The sequence below is a fragment of the Camelina sativa genome, chromosome 9 (assembly GCF_000633955.1).
Source record: "Camelina sativa cultivar DH55 chromosome 9, Cs, whole genome shotgun sequence".
NCBI classification, from domain to species: domain Eukaryota; kingdom Viridiplantae; phylum Streptophyta; class Magnoliopsida; order Brassicales; family Brassicaceae; genus Camelina; species Camelina sativa.
Genome location: NC_025693.1, coordinates 30,802,782 through 30,829,052, shown reverse-complemented (window position 1 = coordinate 30,829,052; position 26,271 = coordinate 30,802,782). Strand labels below are relative to the sequence as shown.

Below are 26,271 nucleotides of genomic sequence, written 5' to 3'. Positions count from 1 at the left end.
ACGAATTCAAATATTTCAAATATGATCAACCATATTAAAACCAAACGAACCTCAAATAATCGAGAAGAAGTTGTTACCATAGAATGATTTTTTTTTTTGTTTTTTAATTATGAAAAATGAAATTTGGTTACAGCTATGTTACGGACATAATTTTCAATTCTAAAAAGGTGGTCTTGGAGCGGCTGAGGCTCCCCAACCAAGCACATGAGGATCACCGGCAAACTGATCATAACCACTCATGTTACCTCTTAACTGTCCTTGACCAGCTCCAGACGGTGGTGAAGATGCCGACGTGGCCTGTGGTGGACCACCACCTCCGGCTCCACTACCTCCCTCTCCAACTTCTCCTCCTCCGCCTTCTCCTCCTTCATCCTCAAGCGGAAGCCGTTCGAAAGTTGCATTAGAGAACGATGAAGCCATAAGTACCACTGGACCCGAAGCCACAAGCGGAGACACCGCGAGTCCTCCGACCACCTGACCTTGTGTGCCGGCAAGAAAGACAGAAAGACCACCGGATCCCGGGGGCGCAGGTGGTGGCAACACCGTACCAGTGATGGAAAGCACCTCAAACCTTCCATGTAAAGAAACAACACCTCCGGCTCCACCATTAGTCGCATGAGCCGTTGCCGGCTGACGGATGCTGACGTTAGCTACCGTGCCGTTACCACTGAGAATGGAGACACCTTTCCCTCTCCGGCGAGCGTAAGTGTTAACGCACTCAATTATGTCGGCTCCAGATGAGATTTCAAGAACATGAGATCTAAGCACGTTGGGGCTATCTCTTGTCACTATCACCGGTGGCTTCGGCTTGTTCTTAGATCCCGGAGGACGCCCACGTGGACGCTTCCCAGGAGTTGAACTCGAGGTAACCGGGTCGGAACCCGGATCCTTGTTGGAGTCAGATTCATCATCTGATTGTTGTTGCTGAGGCTCAGGTTGAGGTTGAGGTTGAGGCAGAGGGTGGAGATGAGGCTGAGGTTGAAGTTGGCGATGAAGGTCAGGTCTGAAGAGGTTGTGAAAGTATCCACCGTCCATGGCCGGCGCATCTACTGGGTCTTGTTCTTGTTCTTGTGGCTCATATATAAAGATATTGTGAGGGTGTGGGGATAGGATTCATATAAGAGAAGCTTTGAGATCCATTGGAGAAGTCAAATTTCAGGGTGTAAGGAGCCAATAGCTTGAGTTGATCGGTTACACAAGCCGACAAAAAACAGAGCAAAGAGACACAAATCAAAAAAGGTTATACTTGTGTGTGTTAAACCCTAACTCGCTTTAGGGCAAAGAGAGAAGAGATTCCTTCACCCCAAGACGGTGTCGTATCAAGTGATGTGTACAGAAGAAGTTAGAGAAGCTTCAAATTAATTCATGTGCTGAGACTGAGAGTGAGTTGTGTGAGTACTCTGCAATGCTTTTCTTGAACGATGAAAGAAAGAAAAAGAAAGAAAAAAATTAAATTCGATAGACACACCGAAACTTTAGATAAAATTCATTCCTTTCACATTTTTATATAAATAAATATATCTAAAACCACGCATATATAGTGGTATATTAATATATTTATGTACGCATAATTGTATATTAATAATTTACTTGAAATAAGATATTTATATACACAAGGTTTCGAGTTTTCTTTTCTGGATATACATTCGTTTCCTTTTCTTTTTTTTTTTGGCTTATATATAGCTTCAAACTGGAGAAAATAAATGAAAGCTGCTTATGCCTTAAAGCTTTTTAAAAAAGGAAATTAAGAAAAAGTGTTCTAATATAAAAGCCAAAGATAAATAGATAATGTGAATAGAGAGGATTGAAGAAACATGCTGATAACTAATTGTTCGGAAACTATAATATAAAACCAAACATAAGGACTAAATATAAAGGGGATTTTATGTAATAATTTTTGTTTTTAAAATATATTGTATATATCAATTTTTCTTTTCTTTTTTTGGCATAATGATGTAATAAATGACAAAACAATGTAAAATGGAAGCGAAACTAAAATGTTAGCCATGAATCCAATTGCGTTGAAGCGTGTGCATGTAACGCCTTGTATTATCAATTTCATCATCTTCTGAAACTTATCTATTTTTCTTCAAAAAAAGAAAAAATTAATGTTAAAATTGTACATCAGAAATTTGAGTGAACTAACACTAGCTAGTATATAGAAGAGTTACATTTATTATCGATTAATGTTTATAAGAAAATAGTATAGTACTTGTTCTTTTGTTAAGGAATGAAAATTTATTTTGACCTCTTCTCAATATTTTTGATAGAAAGTGTAATCTAACTCTCTCGTTCTCAAATATATTGCAAAGATGACAACACCACTTGCATTAACAGATTTAAGCTATTAGAAAACTATTGCTAATCATATTTGCTTTCAACGTTTCAGAATACTTATAATTGTTTAACCCTCCACTCTCTATTCTATTATAGAACAACATTTGCTCCAACTTTACTTTATATTTTACTTTAAAATAAAGAAAGTAATAGGATTATTCTATATATAGTGCAACTCTGTTTTCACCTCTACTTTTTTACACTAACTCTATTTTAAAGTTGAAAATAGAGTAATATATTAAAAAAAACCAATGCTCTAATTTAGAGAAAAAATAGATTTATGTATTAGAGATGGTATTAGTTAATTAATTAATTGCATTTTTTTTTTCTTAATTTGCACGCATATTCCCTTTTCTATGCTAGGCACTAGCCTACTACTCGATCTTGGTGGTTCCAAGCTATATATTAAAGAAATTGAAATTCTTACGAAAGTTCCCCACTTGTTTAATGGGTAATGTTATTAATCCACTTTTACTGTACTATAAGGGGGACGGGGCGGACATAACTAAGAATAATTTATGATTAGTTGATAAGAACGAATAATTAACTGTATAAAAATTGTACTCCCTCCATTTCATAACTAAGAAATTTTTTTTGTTTCATAATATAGGATTCCTATATTTTCAAGTTTCTATGCAACTTTTAGATTAGTTTAATATTTTATGTTATGCAGTATAGTTTCTGATTGGTTGAACTTGATAAAAGTAAAGACTTCTTAATCTGCGTGTTTTAGTTAAAACATCCAATATTTTGAAACGGAGGGAGTATTTTACAGCAAACTCAAAATAATTGTCTAATGTTTGCATTTCTCTGCGTAGCGTACACTAAAATTATATTCGATGATCGAAGCACGTTGATTATTATTACTTTACAGTTTACACAGAAGGATTCATAAGTGGAAGCTATAGAATATACTAATAATTAACGAACAATCAATAGGTACTGAAATGATCTTAGTAGATGATAACATAGAGCTTTAAATATACACCTCGAACCTCGTTCCGCAACCTAAAGTCGCAAAAAAAAATTTTGACGAGGACAGGTGAGAAATTGAACTATTGAGACTTGTTAAGATTTAACAAAGAAAGTCTAATTCAGTAATTTGTACATCAAGGAGAGTAAAGTATTTGAGCAAACTCTTAAGGTATTATTTATTTGTTGTTGTGTATATATATCGGTACTTGTAGATATGAAAATGTGGATCTTGGGTCGAAAAAGAGAAGTTGTAAAGATGTGTGATTAGTATTTTGATGTTAGCACTGCACCTTTGAAAGCAGTCTCTTTAACGTGGATGCATGTGCCTCACGCAACCAAGTAGTCTCGATCAGAGCCGTTCAGATTTACATGACCGGCGCAATCGGACGACTCATGACGTGGCGATGTAATCGCCACAGTCTGCTTGATGCCTTGATCCACACGTGCACGGAGCAAAAGTCACGTGCGGTCAAAATGTCAGAGCAGAAGCTGAGCTGTTGTGTACCACGTCGAAGCGGTCGGAAGCATCGGTACTTGGTCCACGTGTAGGTTTCCCCCAATCTATCCTACCACAATACCACATACACATACACATACACACAGGTATTAAATACCTCGAGTTACGTTTCTCTAATATTGAAAAATAATTATCAAATTTCTCATATTCAACCCTTGATGATCAATTACATTTTTCATGTTTTTTAAAAAAAAAAAGATACACATGTAAAGATCGTATTTGCGAGGGAGTTGAGTTCTTTGTAATCGGGATCAGTTTTAAAATATACTATTTTTAGAATAGTTATAATTTATATTGTAAGTTCGAATATGGTTGACTACATGCTTATAACATGTAAATGAAATATATTTTAAAGTTAATATAATATATTTTAAAGTTACACTTGAAAATGATTGACTACATGCTTATAACATGATACACGACATCAGCAAATTTTATTATAATAATAAAAAATGCGATGTTAGTTTGAAATTTATGAGAGTTGAGAATCGAGACCATAATTAACTAGAGTGGTCGAAACTCCTAAACTGCGAAAAACCAGTTCGATACTATTATAATTGCTAAAATTGTTGACATTCGGAATTTTTAAATATAAGGTAGTCGTATGCATGATCTACTATCATGATATGTACATCATGGACTACAGCACTGTGACAAAAAATCATCTATAATATATTGTAATCAATATGGTGAGACCAAACATGTGACCTTTGAATGGACCGAATATATAATCGTTGGAATGGACCTCAAGTTGCATAATACATTGCATGTGTTAGTATAGTAGTAACTAGTAAAGTCCTAGGAATTCACACCCATACAATATTGAATTCGTTTCCATCCTTACTCTACATGCGGCAAATAACGATTAATTATATATTGAACTGAGAACATCTCAGGGCCCATACATACATACTTTCGAGTTTCGACGTCGGTCCATGTATTGTTATTTCTTATTACGAGTTCTGCCAAGTAATAGTGATATGTATACCAAAAAACAAAGAAAAAAAGTTTTATCAATAGGGATGAATCAAAAACGTGGGAGTCTATGAATATTAACTTAGCAGCAAATGCATACAAAATTTTTATACTTTAAAATAATCAAAAGCAGAATGTAATTTGTTTCCAACAATCCTGTGGAGAGACTAATAATGTAATAAGTTATGACAAATCATTTTAAACTGTTGACAAACGAGGCTGCTCATCATAATCATTGACTATTATGTATAACTTTGAAAAGAAAAAAAAGTTAGTAAAAAAAACGATGATTACGGGACAACATATTTAAGAAATTATTTTTTCTCAATTTGAGAAATCTAGCTTTGGCGACTTGTTATCTGCCACTAAACCCAGTAACCCCATCCACCAATTATCATGTCTTTTTCATTATTATTTTATCAGCTTTAATGCCGAAAAAGATGACAAAACCAAAACTAAAGCTCTTTCCAATTTTAGTGCCTTTTCCAAATGTGTTATGAGCCTATCTTTTTCATTTTTTTTATCAACCATTGTGATTTGAACAACCATCATGAACGATAAATAAACAAAAAAATAAATCAATAAAAACATGTTAAATGACTTTAGTGCAGTGGTTAATGGTAAGTACTTAATGCATAAAGTACCATCACACTAGGGATCAAGTCTCGTTTCCTACGAATGTAGAGATTTGGCTAATGAGTCCCAATAATTTACACACGCCATTTTTTTATGTTAAGTTTATACGCGTTATTGTAAAGAATTAACCTCAAATGCCAATGATAACAAAAGGAAAAATTGATTCTGTTATAAAGTGAACCAATGTGTTATGTAAGTTGAAGAGAGTAGAGTTTAAATATTTTCAATGCAATTTTTTTTTTTAATGCAATTTCAAATGGTCAATACACGCAGCTCTACTATAAATTCTGAAGTTAGTATGTGTTTCGGTCAGAATCACCAGGTATTGAATTAGATAAGGATGACATTTTTGAACTTATACATAGAGAAAAACAATAGGCGCAGATTACCAAAATGGCTCGAGAAGATAACGCCAACAAATCTACCAAACTCACTTTGTGGGTTATGCTCGAGGATTTGGGTCAAAGCAGAGAGACCCACGCCACATGGGTAGGACAAAGTTTTACGTGGACAGGATGACGTGACGGACGTGAACGAAACAACGATTTTTGAAGCCCATAAACTTGAAATCACTTTATCTGGAGTTAAGAGTGGCCCAATAACAATTGGTTTCAGTGTCAACTTCGCAATATGAATTTGGATGGTGATACAACGACTAGTATAACACAAATTATAACACAAACCACTAAAATTTCAAATTTGTCTATTCATCAAGTTTTCTTGTAAATATTTTAGACATCATTCGGATATATGCATGCAGATAGGGAAATTTCCTTTGTTGTGAATAGTACCATCTTCTCTTATATGTTAAGTGTTTTAGCTCAAATTGAAGACCAATCATTCTGTAATTTGAATCTCTCCCAATCATGCAAACATATTAAGTTCCAAACGCTGTTGATCAGTTGACCTAGTAGTAGTGGATACAATAATTTTTTCTTCTCTCTTTTGTCCATTAAAATAGTGCAAGTTGGAATAATATTTTTATCAGGTGTATCTTCTGGAGAGATTCTAGAAGATGGTAAGAGTGGAGTCTTAGTCTTCTGGAGAAACGAAGATCCGTATCTTCTTAACCAACAACAACAAACGATTAATTATATATTTAACAACTAAACAAAGTGGGAGAGAGAGAGAGAGATGTCCCAACACACAGGGAAACAGACATAATATATATAGAAGTGATAGGAAACAAAACAGAGAAAAAATCTCAAAAATGTCTCCAAACGCAACTGCATACACAATTTTTTTTTTTTCATATAGACCACTTCCTAACAAACAAAGACAAAAGCTTAGACAAATCAAAGAGACACGAATTATCCATGAGAGAGAGAAAGGAGGGAGGGAGTGAGAGAGAGAGAAAAGTGTGAAAATCTTATATCTCTCGCTCCTTCTCAATCCAGGAAAAAAAAAAAGAAAAAGATTCCACCAAGTCAAACAAACAAAACAAATAGTTCTTTTTTTTTTTATTTAACAAAAGGAGGGGAGGGCACGCACATGCACATGGTTTAAATCTCTGTCTACCAGCGAGTTTTGAGTTGTGAAAAGCCTGCCTTGTTTTTGGATTCTTGTCTTTCTTTTTAGAGTTTTGACCCAAGAGACATAGAGATGAATCAACGATCATGTTGTTGTTGTTGTCGTTGTCGTTGTCGTTGCTCCAGAGATGTCTCGGCTGGATCTGTTGTATTTCATGTGACTCCTCACTAGCTGTCCAGCTGCAATTGCTGACATTAGAGATAACTCTCCCGCTAATACTGCTCCTGCCACTATTGTTGCTAGCCTCCTTGAGTTCATCCCCGGCGCCTCTTTGCTCGCTCCTTTCACTCCGAGCAAGTTTAAACACGCTGATTGAGATGCAAGCTGTGTTCCTCCTCCCACTGTCCCCACCTGATTATCCAAACCCCCATAACCAATATCAAATCACTGAAACTTTCTAAGCAAGCTCAGAGAAACAGAGAGAGATCTGGTCAGTTTACCTCAATTGATGGCATAGTGACTGAAATATGGATATCTTTGCCGTCGTTAATAGCTTCCATCATGGTGATGCATTGAGAACTCTCCACGTTTTGAGCTGGATCTTGTCCCGTAGCTATAAATACAGCAGATACTATGTTGCTAGCGTGAGCGTTGAATCCCCCTAGAGAACCTGCAACAGCAGACCCAGCTAAGTTCTTGAGCATATTTAGCTCCACCAAAGCAGCCACGCTTGTTTTCAACACCTTGTTCACGATCTCTCCCCTGATTACTGCCTCACAAACAACTGATTTGCCACGTCCCTCGATCCAGTTCACAGCAGCAGGTTTCTTGTCCGAACAGAAGTTACCTGAAGAATCAAATATTAAATCCAAAAGATAATAATGAGGATACGGTTCTGTAATTTCACATAATAGCATCAAACAAAACAACTAAAGAGTTTTTAAAATATAGAGAAGGAAAGGAAACGAAACTCACCAGAGATACCAATAACATCCATGTCAGGAAAATCATCGGTAAGGTATTCAAGAACATTCTGCACACCTTTGGATACCATATTCATCCCCATAGCATCACCAGTGCTACAACTGAACCTTACATAAGCATTCTTCCCGGCTATTGTACATTTAATATTTTGCAATCTTGCAAATCTACTCGACCTGTATCCAAAACAAATCACTGTGAGAGTCAGTAAATGTGTAAAAGCTTTCCTATCAAACCTAGTCTCTATAGAAGATTTGAACAAGTCTCATCATACGACACATCAAAAAAGTCAACAAAAATCAAATCAAACGGGAAAAATTTATCGGACCTGTTGAAAACAACGGCCAAAGTATCGAAATTCTCAGGACTCTCCAAGAAAAACTTAAGCTCCGAAGCTCGTCTCGCCGAGGCGAACCGAACAACAGGAGCTCGAGTCATACCATCCTTAAGAACAGTGCTAGTGGCACCACCAGAGATAAACATAGCCTTGCAGCCTCTGTTAGTGCTAGCAACCAAACAACCTTCAGTTGTAGCCATAGGAACAGAGTACTCAAAACCATCAAGCAACAACGGACCAGCGATCCCAACAGGAATCTGAATATAACCAACAGGCATCTCACAGCATTGCCCCAATATAGATTCGTAATCAAATCCATCCAACGGTAATCCTTCAAGAGATCTCCCCGTGACTCTCTGCAACGCCTCACGCCGAATCGACGCCGCTCTTTTACAATCCCCGAGACGAGATTCGAGCGAGTACGATGGGATCACACCGTCGAGAACAGATTTCACAATCTCCTCGTCTTCCTCAGGGAGCGACTCGGTAACGATTGGTTCCGGGGGAGGCAATTTGGTAACGGTGACGATCGGAGCCGGTGGAGAGCACGTGACGAGACGGTGGTCGTCTTCATCGATTGAATCGGCGAGATCCCAGGAATCACCGGAAGCGCGTGAGATAAAGGATTGGACAAAGTCAATACCAAAAAACCCTAAGAGATAGATGAAAGAAGCGATGAGAGCGATAATGGCACCGAGCTCGGTGATAGTGACGACGTGGAGAGGGGTGTTGTAACGGATCTTGTCACGCCACCGGTGGAGGAGGTAATAAGCGACGGAGAAGAAGAGCGTGAAGAAGACGGCGTTGGTGAGGTATAGAGGGAGAGGAAGCGCATCGGAGGCTTTCGGTGGGGGAGTGATTGAGCGAAGGCGATCGTCGTCGGAAGAGCGGGTTGGTTGATAAGAAGGATAAGATCCGTTGGGATTCTTATTGTTGGTGGCGTTGTTGACCGGTGGTTTAGGAGGCCTCCGTCGGAGATCCATTGGAGGGAATCTCCAACCTTTGGAGAGAAGCGAGAAGGGGCGAGAGAGAGAGAGAGAGAGAGAGATTAGTGGTGAGGTGGCGTGATAAGTGTGAAGGAGAGATTAACAAAGTTTTATAGGACTTGTCTGTTGGGGACCAGCTCGCTTTTTCCTTTTACAAATCTTTTATTTTATTTGCTTCATTTTTTAATTTGCAATTAATTTTTAGAAATTTCGTGACTTTTTTTTTGTTTTGCCTNTTTTTTTAATTTTTTGCCTAATTTTCGTAACTCATCTAATTTTAGGTTTTTTTTTTTTTTTTTTTGATGAGGAATGGAATTAGTTGTCATACGAGGAGGATTTGAATGATAATAATGATGATGAAGAACAAAAAAAGAAAAAGCATTAATTATAGAAATTTGTGTATTTTTATTAATTTGAGATATGCTTTAATTACACCGAGCGAGCCAACCTGTCTTACATTATCATCGTAAGACAAATGTTGTTGTTTTACAAAATCTCTATTATTATTGTTATTTTTAGTTTTGGTTCACGGATGTGCGTAATGATATGAAATTGTGGTTTGCCAACTATAATTTGAGTGGTAGTTTTGTGTATATGCTTTGGATGTATCATTAAAGGATGTATAACTTTTTCCTTTTAATGATTTACGTACATTTATGAATCAAACAAGCATGGAAACAAAGCGATAATTCAATGAGGAATGGTAGTATTATCATCTGTTTTTTCGTATTACTATATTTCGCTTATTAGTAAGTATTGTATATGTTTTGTAAGGTCATGATCATTTGTCTAATTTCTATCAATAATTTGGCTATACACCTAATTAGTTCTAGTTAATTACACAATGAGTTAAATTGAATAGTATTTCCAAATAGCATAGTTATCGTATATATATCTTATATAATATGAGAAGCTTTTTCTCAACTTTTGCTAAGGAGATGACATTTGGCTTACCATATTGCTGACACCTATATTTTTTTTTGTTTGGACTTAAATAACTATAGTTTGAACCTAATTAACTACATGCCCATAAAACAACAAAAAATGCCATCAACATTTCCTTCATTCCTTCTTTAATCAGAAACATATGCAGCCCCAAGAATCTAGAGTCCTTATATCACTCTGTGGTTGGTTTAATTTCAGAACTATACCAACATTAAATTAAATTTATAGGTTTGAATTCTTGGGTTTAATTTCTGTGTTTTAATCTTCTATAATTTTCACGGGGACAAGCGGAATCAAATTTAGGTAAGATGATGGGATGGTATTACTTAAGTAAATTAGTTTATACAAAAATTAAATTTTTGTATTTACTTTCTGGAAAATTACGTAAGATTGTGAGATGGTTTTGATCTAATTTTATAATTATTTTGTTCGATTCACACTTATTATTTCAAACGTTATGGTATTTTTGAATTATTTAAAATTTATAAGTTTTCATATTAGGAATTTCATAATAAATTATATGAGAAGGTTTTTCTCAACTTTTGCTAAGGAGATGACACTTGGCTTACCATATTGCTGACACCTGTATTTTTTTGTTTGGACCTAATTAACTATAGTTTGAACCTAATTAACTACAGGCCCATAAAACCAAAAAAATGCCATCAACATTTCCTTCATCCCTTCTTTAATCAGAAACATATGCAGCCCCAAGAATCTAGAGCCACCTTATATCACTCTATGGTTGGTTTCATTTCAGAACTATACCAACATTAAATTAAATTTATAGGTTTGAATTCTTGGGTTTAATTTCTATGTTTTAATCTTCTATAATTTTCACGGGGACAAGCGGAATCAAATTTAAGTAAGATGGTGGGATGGTATTATTTAAGTAAATTAGTTTAATTTAATAAAAATTGTTTATACAAAAATTAAAATTTTGAGCTTACTTTCTGGAAAATTACATAAGATTATGAGATGGTTTTGATCTAATTCTATAATTATTTTGTTCGATTCACACTTATTATTTCAAACGTCATGGTATTTTTGAATTACTTAAAATTTATAAGTTTTCATATTAGGAATCTATATTATGAAAGATGGCCAACTCTCTCCATCTGAGTGACACATCAGCAGTAGAGAGAGTGCCACTTGTCTATCCTCATTAAAAGCAAAAAGACCTATTCATGTATTTTGTTTTTTTTATATTACAAAAACAGTTTTAATATTTACATAAAAAAATTAGAGAGGCTTATAACATTTCCCAAAAAAGTAGATGCATCACCAAAAGACAAAAAAGTATCGGGATTGAATCAAGAGCCACTTCTTCCTCTCAGCGTAAACCATGAATCTATGGATATATGGTTTAGGAGTCATAATTTTGTCAATAGTTTGAAGAGTTGCAGCAGTGATAGAGATATTTGTTAATATTGTAGAGAAATTCATGAAAGTTTGTCCCTAAAATTTTTTTTTTGAAGAAGATTGAAGTTTTGTTCACTATCAAATGGAAGATAATTGAATAAAATTGTAGAATGTTGGTTTAGCAGAATACAGAGACAAAGAGGAAGGAGTTTTCATATTCTAATATTTAGAAGTTGTCAAAAATAAAATTAAATGAAATTCTTATAAATAAATAAAAAATTCTAGAGTTATATTCAAGAAATTGAAGAGCTAACATGAAAGGAAGATGTCTATCTTAATCAATCTTGATAAATTAAAATGTTAGTATTTCATAGTATATAACTGAGAAGCTAAAAAACTCTTTGTTACAAAATATGCATCTTTAGATCAAGCTTTCATTTGGAATATATTTTTTAGAAGTTTTAGACAAGAATTGTAAAATGGTTAAGCTTTCAAAATAAAGTTGTCTATGCATGTATCTAATAATTCAATTGCAAAATGAAAAAAAGCTATTTGAAGTATAAAAAAAATATCAAAATCAAATTATATTTTTCAAGATTTCCACAATTAAAAAATAGATAAACTCTACGTAAAAAAATCAAATTAGTAGCAAAATTGTTTAAAAATCGGTAAGCTATAAGCCCGCGCATAGCGCGGGTATTCATCTAGCAATACAAAATAACGACATATATACAGATCAGATTCAACAGTTAAACCAAATCAATGATTACCCTAAGTTCCCAAAACACTGTATTACTAAAATTGAGTCTAACTAATTAAAGCAAAATCTCCTACACGAAAAGTCCCAGTCTGAGCGGAGCACGACAAGTCCCAGTCTTTTTAGGTATGTTCCCACATTGGCTCGCCTTAGAGTAACCACACAGAGATGCTCTCTTCTTTAACGGTTCAGATCCATCAAAACAGTACACGTCGGAATCTCTCATCACTAACGTCTTCATATCGCTTAACCGTAAATTCTCCACTTGGTCGGCGTCGATTGCTAAGCATCCGCAGCGGAACCCTTATATCGGCGTCAATATTTATTATAATCTATATTTTATGCATGCATGATTAGGCAGCAAAGACTAATTAATGGTCGTAACTGATACTTGATTCATGTCCATATACATTATGATAACTGTAGAGAAGTATAATTATTTAACGTTTAGGAAAAAATACAGTTTACATATCACATCCTTTTAACGATATGATATTTATTTTTTTTTTTTGCATAGATGTAAAATTATATTCATAAAAAAAGACTGCGTTACGTACAATGAAAACCAAAGTTTTGTAACTTTAGAGGAATAATACAACTTGAATGAATTTTAGTTGCTATGGGTTTGAAATTAGTAGGGCCGGGTATGCCTCCATAATTCGATGATCTCGTCATTGTGCTTAGCCGAACTCTAACACACTCTTGTCAATTATTCCCGTGAGCTTTGAGGACGAAGCCTAGCTTTGACTATGTAACGATAAACAAGATCATTACACATGAAATGNAAAAAAAAAAAAAAAAAAAAAAAAAAAAAAGAGTTAGAGGAACATTTTACGCATTGCTATCAAACAACTACTAGTTTACTATCATTTGGTAGCGTTGATAATAATATACAATAACAAAAACAAAACTTAATTTTTAGAGAAAAGAAAAATCGAGCGTGAAAATCGCAAAGAGAGAATCAAATCTAAAGAGAAAGAGACCCTTTTCACGTAAGAAACTTTGAATCCCTTCGAGGCAACCCTTTTTTTTTTTAATATAGATGATATGATTTGGTTCATATAATTACATATATATAGTTCTTATATATAACGAGTTTCACGTTATAAAATAAAATATGATAATCAAGACAAACCGTCTATCTTAACAACTTTCTTTTGTCAACTAAAATCAACAAGATTCCAAATTTCAATGATCGTATAACATGATTTTATATCTAAACGTGAAGTTTTGAAATTTATCCCAGTAGAAAATGTTATCACACGAAATGTTTTTAAAATAAATATAAATGATCGTTCCGACTTCCGAGCGATAAACGAGATACTCGTTAGAATTTAAAAAATTGGTATCATGCAATAATACAAATTACAAATATGTGAGTCATAATATATTTGATTTGTCCCGAAGCAGTGGAAGTCACATTGTCACGTTCTACATCTTTCGAACATTACTCGAAGTAAGCAGACAAATAAAACCTACCTCACTTAACTATTTAAATACTAATAGTAAATATCCCCTTGAATTGCTCTCCTCCTCCATAATACTTTATTACTTTTGTGTTTTCTATTTTCAGATTCCTTCGCACAAACGCACAAATCAGTCCTTGTTATTAATAAAAAAAGAAGCGTTGTAGAGAGAAACGTTTAAAAAAAAAAAAAATGTTGGGTCTAACCATGGCTAAATTGGCTATGTCGATAAGCTTGTCAAATCAGTCCTTCGCACAAACAGCTGTCAAATGGTCCGTTACTTTTACCAAATTAGGCCAAACCATGGCTAAATTGGCTATGTCGATAAGCTTGATGATAATGTTGGGTCTAAATTTGAACACCCGCACCTAAAATAACGTAAGTACAAAAAAATGATAGTAAAAAAATGTCCAAGCGGATTCGCCCAAATGGTCTATGTACAGACCATTTGACAGCTCTAACTTAGGTTTTGTTCGTTTATTCATTTGGATGGACCATCTGAATGAACCATTAAATGTTGTTCGTTTTTGTCAAAAAAAAAAGAGCATCATTCAGAATAATTCACATGGATCATCCGAATGAGTTTAAAAATTTTAGGCAAAAATTTAAAATTCATTTGAATGATTCTAATTGGACCATTTGGATGGAGATGATTCATCCAAAAATAACTGAATAGACCATTCAAATGAACTATTTTTTTATGTTGTTTGTTGGATCATTTGATATTGAGATGAATCATTTAGATAGATCATTTTAGACGTAAATGCTAAATGATGAAAGAACATAATTATTTAGAGAGGGCCTAGGTCTAGGCAATAATTGCGTCGTCGTTTTCTTTTATCAGAGTAGAGAGATACTTCTATTCTTCCTCTGTAAATTCAGGGTTCGTCATCTGCACCTTTAACTTACTTATGTCAGATCATATTTGTGAAAGGACAAGTCAATTTCGTCTGTTACTACTCGATATCCATGAATGTTGCCCTTTAATCTCTGATTTATGAAACTATATATATATATATATATATGCAAAAGAATCTATGAATCAATTGTTCGGCGGGGGAATATACGGTTTCAGGGTTTACGATTACAAGATTGTGATCGTAAAAGAACCGCCTTTCCCATTACACAAGACACTCTGCTTCTGCGTTCTGTTGTGTCTTGAACTAGTTTTCGTTTAAACTGTATACCTTGTCTCGGCCACGAGAACATGTTAGTGTTCTTGGAAATTTCTCAATCTTCAGTTATGATCTTTGTCTCACTCAAAAAGCTGGGACTAAGTTATTATTACTTGATTTAATTTGTTGATAAGGTTTGATGTGAAAGCTTTATATGTTGGGAACGAGTTGTGGAGAGAGACTCTGCCATTACAATCGGGTTCTCGCGTTTACAAGCTACAAGGACTTAAGTCCAAGTCTTGGTATGAAGTGAAGATATCATAACCTGAGGGGATTGTGGCAATACCAAACTCCAAAGAAAGATCTTCCTTCATTTACAATATAGGCAAGCTCTTACATAATCAGCCTTTCTTTTAGCTTCTCTTGTGCCTACTTCTAAGTCTCAAAACTTTTTGGTAACAAATACAGTTTGTGAAGAACAACTCATGGGCATACCTTTTTCAAGCTGGTCAGTGGTTATATTAGTAGCTTCGTGTCTTGTGGTCGACTTCATAGTTCCTTGGTTTCTACCATCTTCTCTTCGTATAACACAAAAGGATCCTTGAGGTCACACATGTTTCTTCTTGCTATATTAACTTGTCTATATATAATTTCCATTATCTCTAGTTTTCTTCTTAATTACTCTTTAGGTTCAGGGGGAAATCTCCAATTTTGGATTTACTTAAATCAGTTTCTTGTTGGTTCATTTACTCCATTTACTCTGAATCTGTTCTTTCACAATCCAATAATGTCTTTTCTTCTTTTGTTTCTCTATCATTTTGAGACTTTTCTGCCCAAAATTGCGTGTGGTGAGAAAAAGAAATCAAAATGACAACTTGCACTATGTGCATCTGATAAAATTCAAGTTTGTTTTGTTTTCCTTTATACTTTTTCTTGACTTGTAGACTTCTCTGAATTCTGAAATATCAAATTCAGCTGAAGTAAGGGTCACCTTTAAAAATGTTTTCCACTCTTCCAATATTTAAATTTTAATAAATATATATGAATTACTAATAACAAAGAAAAACTTAAGAAACAAATCTTATGATTTTATTTTTGATCGATACAAAAATTCATTTAGTATTTCAGTGTCTGTAAAATCTGAAGTTGCAATCTTTATCCATCTCAATTCCCTCATATTTATACGCTAGCTACTTGAGTTAAAGATGATGAGTTGTTAAAATCAGATGCCACTTGTGTATAAATACTTTGAGATCTGTTTTTCTCTTTCGTTCACTCCAAAGAGCATCTTGAAGTTGCTAAAGAGAACGCCGCCAGCCAATGGCTGAAAAGCAAAAAGTCGTCTGTGTTACTGGCGCAGGAGGGTTTATTGCTTCATGGCTCGTTAAGTTTCTTCTCTCTGGTGGCTACACTGTCCATGGAACCGTTAGAGATCCTTGTAAGGGATAAAGAAATGACAAATCCTATCTCTTTGTTTTACACAGTGAACTTTTTTTTTGAGTATTATTAATTCTCTGTTTCTTGAAGTTTGAGGAAGCTTGCATGCATTGAATCATTTGTTCTCAGGTGATGAAAAGAATGACCATTTGAAGAAGTTGGATAAAGCTGCTAAGAATCTGAAACTTTTCAAGGCAGATTTGTTTGATTATGAAGGTCTTTCTTCAGCCATTGCTGGTTGCTCTGGCGTTTTCCATATCGCTTCTCCTGTGCCTTTTGAAGGAGTTCCTATCACAGAGGCAAGTACTTTATCAAACATTGCTTCTTCTTTTGTGTTTTGTTGAATCACTATCAAAACATCTTTGATTCTTAAAAAAAATCAGGAAGAAGTGATTAAACCAGCTCTCACTGGCACCAAGAATGTTCTAGAAGCATGTACTGAAGCTAAAGTGAAGAAGGTTGTGGTTGTGTCATCAATTGCTGCAGTTGTTTACAACCCAAAATGGCCTCAAGATGCTGCCAAGGACGAGGGTTGTTGGTCCGACACTCAATACGTTTACTCACTTGAGGTAAACTATTGTATCTATCTACAAAATGACAGTAAGAGATTTGTGTTTTTTTTTTCTGTGATGCAAACTCTGAGGATCTCAGGGTTACTGGCCTTATTACTATCTTGCCAAAACGTTAACGGAACGTGAAGCTTTAGAGTGGAGCAAGAGAAACTTAGCTGATGTTGTTACGCTCTGTCCGTCTGTCACCATAGGCCCTAGGCTTCAATCAAGGCTTAACTCTAGTAGTTTGGGGCTTCTCAGATTTATAAAAGGTAATGTAATGTGTGTTTCTCATATGCTCCTGAAGGCCTGAGAATTACATTTTCTTGGTTTAAGTGTTTTGATTCATTGTTGAAAAATTTGTTGATTGGTGTTGTTGTCTAAGGCGGTATAAAATCCTTGTTGAGCGATGAACTGTATCTTGTGGATGTGCGTGATGTGGCGGATGCGCTTTTGTTGGTGTATGAAAATCCAAAAGCAAAAGGAAGATACATTTGCAATTCTCATTCACTATACACCGATTCTCTAATGGAGAAACTCAAGAATATGTATCCTAAACGCAACTTCCCTGAAAGGTAAAAGAGTAGAACTTTCAAACATTTCAATTACGGTCTGATCTAATGGAATGTATAATGGCAGTTTCACGGAGAGCACAGAGAAGGAGGTGAAGGAAGTAAGGCTTCTAAGCTCAGAGAAGTTGCAGAATTTGGGATGGAAGTTTAGGCCATTAGAAGAAACCATTGATGATTCAGTGGTGAGCTTTGAAGCATTTGGTGATCTTCCAAAACCATACTAAAGCTTTACTCACAGAGTCAAAGTGTCTGTTTTTTCACTCTTTAGTAGTACTTCTGAAATAAAGTAATTCCATGAAATGGTTTTGGTAAAAAATCATTTTCATGGTATTGGTGTTCTTTCTTTTGTAAAAGTCAGATCTTTATTACTTTCACTGACATGAATAATTTGATGGAACATTTGAGATACTAATTTAACGGTTTGGTTTGTATTTTGGATATTAATTCCAACCAACCACTAGACTGAAGTGTTCGCGGCAAAATAAAAACCAGTTTAGTTAAGTCGTTATAGCTTTTGTATTCTAGTAGAAAATACAATTTAAATTTACATTGTTATTAGTTTTGTAGTCTAGTAAGATGTACATTATTTAGTTCATGAGCTCGTGACATAGTTCCGGTTTTCTAGTATCGTTGACACTTGACAATGGACCACATTGTGGACTAGTGGTGGGGTTAAACGAGTCACGAGCTCATGAACACCCCTAGCCAAATTTAATTTGGGAATGTTCAGATGACGAGGTTTAATCTTATTAGCACCGTAATTTAAATTCTAAAGATGGATAATGATTGATAATCAGACAAAACACAAAATTCGACTTCAGTTTCACATTTGTGTAACGTTACTACAACAACGGATAGATTTGATCAGAGTTTCAAAGTACAGAAAAAAACAAAACATATATCGATGATTACGACGTTAATTAACAAAAATTAAAGAGTATAAATAAATGGGTCCTACGTCATTTACAATGGCCAGAAACAAAAGTATCTTCTCTCTCTTCTCTCTCTCTTCATCTTCAACAAATCACGCAGGTCCATCATCATCATCATCTTCATCGTCATCACCAACTTCTTCATCATCACCATCAATGGAATTCCCCTAACCAAACCACTTTTTACCCTAAAAAATCGATTCCTTTTATCTTCCTCTCTTTAGTTTTGTAGGTTTTTTCTTCTTCTTCTTTTTTTTTTTCTTCCAGATTAACTCTTAAATTAGTTTCTTTGAGTTCTCGACCCTGTAGCTTCGTTCCTGTTAATAATTTCTTGTGATCCTTTCAGTACAAACCATTAAAAAACCCTAATTTCACAAACCCACCGACTTCTTCTTCTTCTTCTTCTCTCTCTCTCTGTCTCTGGCCCATCCTTAAACCCACTCTGCTTTTGCTTTTCTTTTCTTTTTTCCGGGAAATTTGATCTCTTTTTAACTCTCGTCATTATTTGTAGGGATGATCTTTTAGTTTTTGGTTTTGTTTTCCCCCAAATTCTCACTTTTTTCTCACTTCATCATCTTTCACATAACCGAGTAAACCCTAGAAATCTCCCCCCAATTCTAATTCCAATGGGTTTCTTTCATCACTGTGCTTAATCATGTCTTAGGGTTTACTCGGTTTCCTTTATTATATCACTTTGAAGTAATTAAATTGATCATCCTTTTTTTTTGCTTTGGCATAAAGTTTCCATTTTTTTTTCTTCTCTCTCTCTTTCTCACTCCTCTGTAATCACGGCGTACCAGTCAGTTCCGGGTTCTGGGTTTCACTACTTGAATTCTCCTTTTGGTGATACAACTTTCACAAAGGTATTCGTCGGTGGACTTGCTTGGGAGACTCAAAGTGAAACCCTTCGTCGCCATTTCGAACAGTACGGTGAAATCCTTGAAGCTGTTGTCATTGCTGATAAGAACACTGGCCGATCCAAAGGATATGGCTTTGTGAGTCCTCCTCCTCCTCTCTTCTCCCTTCTCTCTCTTTGTTCTTTTTCTTGCTCTGGAATGTTGAATGTTGCTTTAGCGTTACAATTATAATTACGGCTGCCTTTTGTAGATCAGTTGCCATTAGATTTATAGGTAGTGGCATATCCAAAGGCATACTATAACTGTATGGATCGTGTAAAAGTCATTGATTTTGGTGTAATTCTGTTGCAGTTGTTTTGTGAATGATTCAGTGCTCTGTTTCTATTTCATATGGAGGATTTATAGGTGACTTTCCGAGATCCAGAAGCTGCTAGGAGAGCTTGTGTTGACCCAACTCCCATTATAGACGGTAGACGTGCAAATTGTAATCTTGCTTCCCTTGGGAGACCTCGCCCTCCATTGCCCTATGCATTGATACCTAGTATGCCTGGTCAGTGTCTTCCTCCTCCAATACTCTCATCTTCCATTGCCTTGTTTTGGTCTAATATTGTGCATTGGTTGATTTTTCTTGTGTGTGGTTAGGGCGTTTAAGACCAGCTTCCCCGTACATTGGAAATGTGCAGGGTCCTCGTGGTTCACTTATTGGAAACTATCCGTATCAGCAACCACTTCCATTTAACTACCACCAGCAAGGACTTGTGTATCCTTATGGGTGAGTCTTGCAATTCTTATGTACACTGATGTCTTTGCACTAGTGGCTATGTTTCGTTAATGTATTTCTAAGGTTGTTTTATTTTCTATATCAGGGTAACCGCTTATGGACCCGAGTACATGTACTCGCAATCACAGGTTAACAATGGCCATGAACACTTGGTGTTATTTCTCTTCTTTATAAAACGTCTTGTAAATTTGACTAAATCTCGACTTGTTCCATGGTTTAGGGTTTATATAGTCCATACATGGGTCAGCAGTACCTTCAGGTCTACGGAGTACCTGGGGCAGTGAATTCACCCGTTTATCAATATGGGCAATTAAGTCAGACTATTCCCAGTGGCCAGGGCTATACAGCAGTTCAAGGGTATTCAGTTCCAGGAAGCCATGTTCTGCAGCTTGGTGGACCTACTGTCAGTGCGATGACCACTTCATCTATGTCTGCTCTTCAAGCTCCATACCCTTCAGGTACATTTTACTGTCTTACGCACCATGAATCTGATTGTCTTACTGATCAAATCTCAAAAGTAGCGTCTGGATGGCTTCTGAGTTAAAGGCATTGTGGAAAAACTAAGTTTATGTGCATTTTGTAATGTCCTCGTTTGAATATGTTTGTCAGGTATACCAGGCCCTGCTCCTGTACAGTCGCATATCATTGTCCATTCCCCTCAATTTATGCAGAATAGTGGTTCTGACCAAACAACAAGGTCAGTTCTTTATTTTGAGTGTAGTAGAGAGGAATTATGCACATTTGTTTTTTCTTTCACCACTTATATGGTAGTAATGGTTTCAGTTATTCTTGAAGACTGAGGAGAAAAGGAAGTTAAGCGGTAGCAAAACTGCTACTTAAGGTGGCAGCAGAGGCTTCCTGTTTTATTAAGTCTTGCACGTTATTTATCATGCATCCTAAAAGGTATGTGTCTCTTATTCGGCAATTTTGTAATTGCATTAACAGAGGATGTTCATCATCATAATGTGATCTCATTAACGTCTGTATCGTATTGCGTTACAGGTTATATAAAATAGTCTTGCTCACTGGAAAGGCGCAGAAGGAAACAAGAAAAGGAAATTGGAGTTACAGGGTTTGTGCTTCTGTTTTCTTACCCATCCATCAATGTGTATAAAACACAGCCACACAAGCAGCTGCTGGCTCGAGCTCGGGTTTGAGTTTTGAAGGCACTATAATGGTTTTGCTCTTGGGAGGGGAAAACCGTTAGTAATAAGTTGGTGTACAATATGCATATATATATATATATACACATACACGAGCATATACATGGTAGAATCAAAATCTGATTCTTTTATAGTCTAAAAAGTCGTAATACCACTACACTTCCTTCAGGTAGAGGAGTGTAGTGAGTAACATTGATAGGTATATAGCCTTTGTCCCCAGGTCCTGCATTGTAAGTAAAAACATGTTCATGTTCTTGTCTGTTACTGTGCATATTTAGGGTTCTCTCTTCTCCTTTGTCTGAACACACTGATGAATTGTTATCCCAAGCTTACTTCAAAGTATGGAGTCAGCTCCTTTCTCAGAAATTTCATTGCAAAAGACAAAAGTGATTGTTCAGTAAACAAATTGTTTGATCAATTCTATAACTTTGTTCCGCTGATAGATGTGAATGACATCCTCATATGAATCTGAAAGACTTGACTGTCTGCAAAACCAAAGAAAAGGTCATAAGCAACAGGTTTTGGTGAAATCTTCCATTGTTGTAAGTGTGATCTTCTGTCTTACCTTCTGAATCTTGGAGCTTTGTTCAGCAGATTCTTCATCTGTAAACTGTAATAACCAAAGATGGTCATTGAGTTAGACATAAGAAACTAATCAGAGAGGTTATTGTGGCGATAGGACTAGAACTTACTTGTCCTGTTACAGTGTATAAACGATTGTACCAACCGTTTGTTGCCATTCCAATTGCAGCGTACAGATGCTTACGAGCTTCTCCAGGGTTTTGTAATGTGTACTCGATGTAATAGAATCCTGATCATAAATGGTGTCAACGAAACACTGCCAGATACTTCAGAGATTCTCACTGAGTTTAAGATTTTTTGTGTTTACCCTTAGAAGCTCTGCTATCGATTAGTTTTGCAGTCACTCCTGCTGGCTTTTGCCAGCTTCTATCCAATCCACTGACCTACAAATAAATGTCACATTTACATTTTTTTAAGAAACTCTTTGCAGAGAGCTTGTTGGTTTCAATTGCAGGTAGAGAGACTAACCAGTGTTTCGGCGAAAGCTTCGACCTTTCCAAAAGATTCCATCCTGGTGAAGTCCGGACCTAGTCCAGTGATCGCTACGCTCACTGAAACGATCCATATTCACCTATCAGTGTTACCTCATGACTTGTGAACAAGGGGAAAGTGAAAAGAAACTAATCTTGATGAAAATACCATTGGAAGTTGAAGTTTCTTGAGGGAAAAAAGCTGTGATTGACTTGAATCCATTAGGTTCTGCTTGCCCGACTTGCCAATCTTGGTGTAAATGCAAATGAAATCAGATTCATTAATAAGTCATCATGATCAATACCATAAAGTCTTTTAAAACAGAGTTTGGTAGATTACCTTGTGGGATTGATATCTCGTATTTGTTCACCTCATCTGTGTACACACGGAAAGTTTCTGATGCATCTGACATCAAACAAAGGCTTTTATTAAGCTGCCACCATATTTCTCAAGGAACAAACAACAAAAACGAGCTTCTGAATCAACAATACTACTTGTCTCTGCGAATGCTGCTGAAGAAATGGCCAAAGGAAGGAAGAAAGCAGAGGAAGCTATCTGTAACATGACTTCTCTTCTCTTCGTCCCAACATGATCTCTAGACCTGTTAACAAAAAAAAAGATTGAGACTTTTATTAAAATCAGAACAAAAACACAGATGTTAGAAAAGAAGTGAATTATATTCACTGGGACGGTTAGTGGAGTATACAAAATCCGATGTTGTTCCTCGTTGGAGCTATCTAGAACAGAGATTGCCGCAGAAATTGATGAACATCTTCTAGAATCTGGAAAGAATTAGCTCCAAGAATGTGAATTTCGTACAAGAACGAAGCTGAATCAGTGAAGTGAGAAAGAGATTGAGAACCTGTAATGATGGTCTTAGTAACGCGAGGATTCGAACAGCTCAGCGGAGAAGAAAACCATGGAGTAATCGCTGCCATGTGTTTCAAGATATGTCCGATTCTCTGTTTTTCTCACCAAATCTATCGTCCGTTTCAATTTTTATTATTTATTATTATTCTAAAACTAAAAGTATTTAGGTGTGTGAGTGAGAATTAAATTTAATATTTTAATTTACCAATATAAGAAGAAGAAAAATAAAGCAAAACAACGTATAAAAGGAAAAATATAACTATGTTTTGTAGTCAAATATTTTTGATAAATATGAAGTAATTATCAATGTAATAAATATATATATATATATATATATATATAATTTGTTAAAAACATATATAATTACCATCGCTATGTTTTTACATGTTTTCTTTTCACCAACATTTAGATTGCATAATGCATACATTTACACAATTATTATTATTATTATTTTGATAAAAAATAGTTTCGAAGATGATTAAAATGTGATATCCTAGTTTGAATATTTGAACCATGGTGATGAATCTTCAAGCAATAGACGACTCCGAATTGGTTAAAAGACCTTCTCTTAATGTTGATTGTTTTACTTCCTTGGCTCTTTTCAAAAGCAATCGAAGAGAGAAAGTGGCCAGAAGTAACGTCCGCCAAAACCAAGCCTTTGCATTCTTGGGATCCACTCTCCGAGCGAGCCATAACGCATACAGTGCTTCACTCACGTGCGCTGTCACCACAATCCCTGATGCTATCCGTAATACCAACATCGACCTAAAGATAAACATCGCAATGACTCTAAAGAACGGTATGGGTCCAATGTCCGGTAGCCATGCTACTGATATAATGCTAGGCAAACCGATCACACAGAAAATCCATGCGTAAATGCTTGGACCATCGACCTCTCTCCTTTTCTTGTCTTTAAAATATGAAATGGTTTTGGTCATGGCTTCTTCAGGTTGTGTTGTGGGCTCGTACCCGAGTTCCTCCTTGGCTTTACCGATCGAGTAGTAATGAGTCACCCCCACCTGTTCCGTTAACAAAAATGTTATAAGCTCATTCCAGTTCTTGTTTTCTATTTATTTTTACTCTCTATTTGTAATCAAAACTAATCTCTAACAAACCTTATAAACTTCAGGTGTAAGAATCAATGGTTGTGGAATCCACCCTTGGTTTAGTAGTGGTGATAGCATTGTGTATATTGCTTCACATATTTTTCCGAGTATAACCGCAAACGAAATAGATAGCGATGAATTTGGAAGATCATAATCAAGATTCTTTAACAGTGGCCGAAGAAATTCAAAAAAGTTTATTGGATTATCTGCATAAATTAACAAACCACAAAATTTCGGGTTCGAGATAAATCAATCAAAGCAAAGTATATAGAAAACAAAGTTTTAAGAGTATAAATTTTACCATCAGAAACAAAGTAGGCCTTCCCTGCGGCTCTCGGGTGTTCATTGAGTAAATCGGTGGTTGCCAACATGAGCGCGTGTACGATGTTATCCACATAAATCCAATCGGTTTTTGAGCTTGTATCGCCGATTTTGAAGAGGAATAAACCCAATCGTGCATAAGATATTATCCTATTAAGATACTTCTCTTCAGCCGGTCCATAAACTATTGGGCAACGAATCGCACACGTAGATAAAAGACTTCCATGTTCATTCCTATATTCCCATTAACATATATAAAACATTAAACCATTCCATATATAAAAAAAAACTTAGTAAACAACATTATTGATTTTTGAACTTACTCAACAATACGACCGTTGTTCTCTAGAACCAACTGTTCGGCAATAGATTTAGTCTTATCAAATGAACTGACGTAGTGGTTAGAAGGTAGATAAGGTAGAGTTTCATCTCCATTCTCAATCTCTTTCTCACCAAAAACGACACCGTTCGTGCTCAAATACACTAACCTCGTGATCCCTTTCTTGACACAGGTTTCCAATACGTTACGCGTCCCTTTCACGTTGACTTCCTCGATCCGGTGAGTCCTAATCATCTCCTTACCCGAACCACCGTACGACGCAAGATGAATTACAAAGTCCACTCCTTCAAGAGCCTCTTCTACGTCCTCTCTATTCACAACATCTCCTGACATATTGACATATATAATGTGACCAGTATATTTTAAAAAAATATTTCAAAATGGAAATGGAGATAACTTGATCTAACATAGTATATAAAGCACATAGACAAATCCTCTCGGTTCACCTGTTTTTTTAGTTGTAATTAGCACATGATTCAAAAAATTATCTACTCAATGTACTTATATATATATGGTTACACTCTAAATCTTGAATACATACCATTTATGCAATGGACGCCGGATTCTTTGAGACCGTCGGACCAAGGAGAAGCAGTGCGGCAGTCAAAAGAGCGGACTTGGAGAGCGCCACGGCGGAGCAGCTCAAGGCACACGGTGGAGCCAACTAATCCCAACCCACCGGTCACAGCTACAATTTTGCCTTGTATTCCTCTGTTCTCTTCTTCTTTCATCTCCATTTTTTTGCCTATTTGGCTAGTTCAATTTCGATCGTTCTAAATATGGTCAACGAGGAGTTCAATATATATAAATTGGTTGCTTCAGGTGATGACATCGTATGATGCATGTAAATTAAATATTGAACCTCGTTGTCGTTTGAAGCACGTGTCTAGGCCAGCGGGGTCACGTAGACGTAGCTTTAGTTGATGATCACGACGAGAAATTTAACATGTTCATTTGTAGTCCTAATCCGCAAATTAAGCTCCTTGTTAATATTACTATACTACTAAAATTCTTAGCTAATCTCCTTTCTTGTCAACAAGCACTATGAATCATCATTCAGTGACACATCGATGAAAATAGTACTCTTGTATTTCTAATTAATTAACTAATAAAAAAAAAAGAAGCAAGAAACGTTACACAAAAACAAAAGTTCATTTGGTCTTCCGGGTTTAGTACTCTATAATTTAAGCTTTAAATTATGCAAAAATTATGTGTGTTAATTTGATGAACTGCAATAAGAGATACAATTTTAGTTATAATCTAATAAAAAAATAAAGAATCTATGGTTTATTTATTATTATAAAAATCCTAATAAGCCATAGATAATAGATCTTTTAGTTTTATTAAAAATTATAAATAAAGCTGTTGTATAATTTATGTTTACTGAAAACATAAAATTTGAAATATGTAGAGAAATAGATAAAATGTGGGA

General features: G+C 35.6%; 6 protein-coding genes across 9 annotated transcripts; 2 read left to right on the top strand and 4 right to left on the bottom strand.

The window, feature by feature from the left end:
• Positions 57-1,502, bottom strand: LOC104713315 (AT-hook motif nuclear-localized protein 29-like). The gene has a single exon (XM_010430411.2). It carries the CDS (start codon positions 1,033-1,035, stop codon positions 160-162), a length of 876 nt encoding a protein of 291 aa, XP_010428713.1. The 5' UTR covers positions 1,036-1,502; the 3' UTR covers positions 57-159.
• Positions 6,570-9,316, bottom strand: LOC104713314 (3-hydroxy-3-methylglutaryl-coenzyme A reductase 1). Of its 2 annotated transcripts, XM_010430409.2 has the most exons (5): positions 8,336-9,316; positions 8,220-8,272; positions 7,886-8,067; positions 7,411-7,757; positions 6,570-7,321 (listed from the first exon to the last, which is right to left on the bottom strand). In XM_010430409.2, the coding sequence occupies exons 1-5, from the start codon at positions 9,209-9,211 to the stop codon at positions 7,055-7,057; spliced, it is 1,725 nt and encodes a 574-aa protein (XP_010428711.1). In that variant the 5' UTR covers positions 9,212-9,316; the 3' UTR covers positions 6,570-7,054. The 2 variants fall into 2 exon arrangements, with proteins under 2 accessions (XP_010428711.1, XP_010428712.1); XM_010430410.2 differs by having other exon boundaries at positions 8,220-9,316.
• LOC104713312 (cinnamoyl-CoA reductase 2-like) lies at positions 15,931-17,854 on the top strand. Its single transcript, XM_010430406.2, has 6 exons — positions 15,931-16,294; positions 16,423-16,592; positions 16,677-16,862; positions 16,945-17,116; positions 17,230-17,419; positions 17,484-17,854. Exons 1-6 carry the CDS (start codon positions 16,177-16,179, stop codon positions 17,638-17,640), a joined length of 993 nt encoding a protein of 330 aa, XP_010428708.1. The 5' UTR covers positions 15,931-16,176; the 3' UTR covers positions 17,641-17,854.
• Positions 18,430-21,431, top strand: LOC104715860. Of its 3 annotated transcripts, none has more exons than XM_010433234.2 (8): positions 18,430-19,343; positions 19,611-19,755; positions 19,848-19,977; positions 20,072-20,114; positions 20,207-20,444; positions 20,596-20,683; positions 20,770-20,889; positions 20,989-21,431. In XM_010433234.2, the coding sequence occupies exons 2-7, from the start codon at positions 19,749-19,751 to the stop codon at positions 20,777-20,779; spliced, it is 516 nt and encodes a 171-aa protein (XP_010431536.2). In that variant the 5' UTR covers positions 18,430-19,343; positions 19,611-19,748; the 3' UTR covers positions 20,780-20,889; positions 20,989-21,431. The 3 variants fall into 3 exon arrangements, with proteins under 3 accessions (XP_010431536.2, XP_019085029.1, XP_019085028.1); XM_019229484.1 differs by having other exon boundaries at positions 19,602-19,755; XM_019229483.1 differs by having other exon boundaries at positions 19,557-19,755.
• Positions 21,465-23,200, bottom strand: LOC104713311 (psbP domain-containing protein 3, chloroplastic). Its single transcript, XM_010430405.2, has 10 exons — positions 23,065-23,200; positions 22,909-22,984; positions 22,697-22,803; positions 22,542-22,607; positions 22,371-22,451; positions 22,200-22,282; positions 22,039-22,114; positions 21,842-21,960; positions 21,715-21,759; positions 21,465-21,634 (listed from the first exon to the last, which is right to left on the bottom strand). The coding sequence occupies exons 1-10, from the start codon at positions 23,138-23,140 to the stop codon at positions 21,608-21,610; spliced, it is 756 nt and encodes a 251-aa protein (XP_010428707.1). The 5' UTR covers positions 23,141-23,200; the 3' UTR covers positions 21,465-21,607.
• Positions 23,562-25,593, bottom strand: LOC104713310 (short-chain dehydrogenase/reductase family 42E member 1-like). The gene is made up of 5 exons (XM_010430404.2): positions 25,381-25,593; positions 24,823-25,165; positions 24,480-24,733; positions 24,188-24,384; positions 23,562-24,091 (listed from the first exon to the last, which is right to left on the bottom strand). The coding sequence occupies exons 1-5, from the start codon at positions 25,574-25,576 to the stop codon at positions 23,600-23,602; spliced, it is 1,482 nt and encodes a 493-aa protein (XP_010428706.1). The 5' UTR covers positions 25,577-25,593; the 3' UTR covers positions 23,562-23,599.

Coding starts and splice junctions, on each gene's coding strand:
- LOC104713312 (XM_010430406.2), top strand. CDS start 16,177: ATGGCTGAAAAGCAAAAAGTCGTCTGTGTTACTGGCGCAGGAGGGTTT. Junction 16,863..16,944: donor AATACGTTTACTCACTTGAG/GTAAACTATTGT, acceptor TGAGGATCTCAG/GGTTACTGGCCTTATTACTA. Junction 17,117..17,229: donor GCTTCTCAGATTTATAAAAG/GTAATGTAATGT, acceptor TTGTTGTCTAAG/GCGGTATAAAATCCTTGTTG.
- LOC104713315 (XM_010430411.2), bottom strand. CDS start 1,035: ATGGACGGTGGATACTTTCACAACCTCTTCAGACCTGACCTTCATCGC.
- LOC104713311 (XM_010430405.2), bottom strand. CDS start 23,140: ATGGCAGCGATTACTCCATGGTTTTCTTCTCCGCTGAGCTGTTCGAAT. Junction 22,608..22,696: donor AGCAGCATTCGCAGAGACAA/GTAGTATTGTTG, acceptor GTTTGATGTCAG/ATGCATCAGAAACTTTCCGT. Junction 21,635..21,714: donor AAAGCTCCAAGATTCAGAAG/GTAAGACAGAAG, acceptor TTGGTTTTGCAG/ACAGTCAAGTCTTTCAGATT.
- LOC104715860 (XM_010433234.2), top strand. Junction 19,978..20,071: donor GGACTTGTGTATCCTTATGG/GTGAGTCTTGCA, acceptor TTTCTATATCAG/GGTAACCGCTTATGGACCCG. Junction 20,445..20,595: donor TCAAGCTCCATACCCTTCAG/GTACATTTTACT, acceptor TATGTTTGTCAG/GTATACCAGGCCCTGCTCCT.
- LOC104713314 (XM_010430410.2), bottom strand. CDS start 9,211: ATGGATCTCCGACGGAGGCCTCCTAAACCACCGGTCAACAACGCCACC. Junction 7,758..7,885: donor GGATGTTATTGGTATCTCTG/GTGAGTTTCGTT, acceptor TTGATTCTTCAG/GTAACTTCTGTTCGGACAAG. Junction 7,322..7,410: donor TCACTATGCCATCAATTGAG/GTAAACTGACCA, acceptor TTGGATAATCAG/GTGGGGACAGTGGGAGGAGG.
- LOC104713310 (XM_010430404.2), bottom strand. CDS start 25,576: ATGGAGATGAAAGAAGAAGAGAACAGAGGAATACAAGGCAAAATTGTA. Junction 24,734..24,822: donor AACAACGGTCGTATTGTTGA/GTAAGTTCAAAA, acceptor ATGGGAATATAG/GAATGAACATGGAAGTCTTT. Junction 24,385..24,479: donor GGCCTACTTTGTTTCTGATG/GTAAAATTTATA, acceptor TAATTTATGCAG/ATAATCCAATAAACTTTTTT.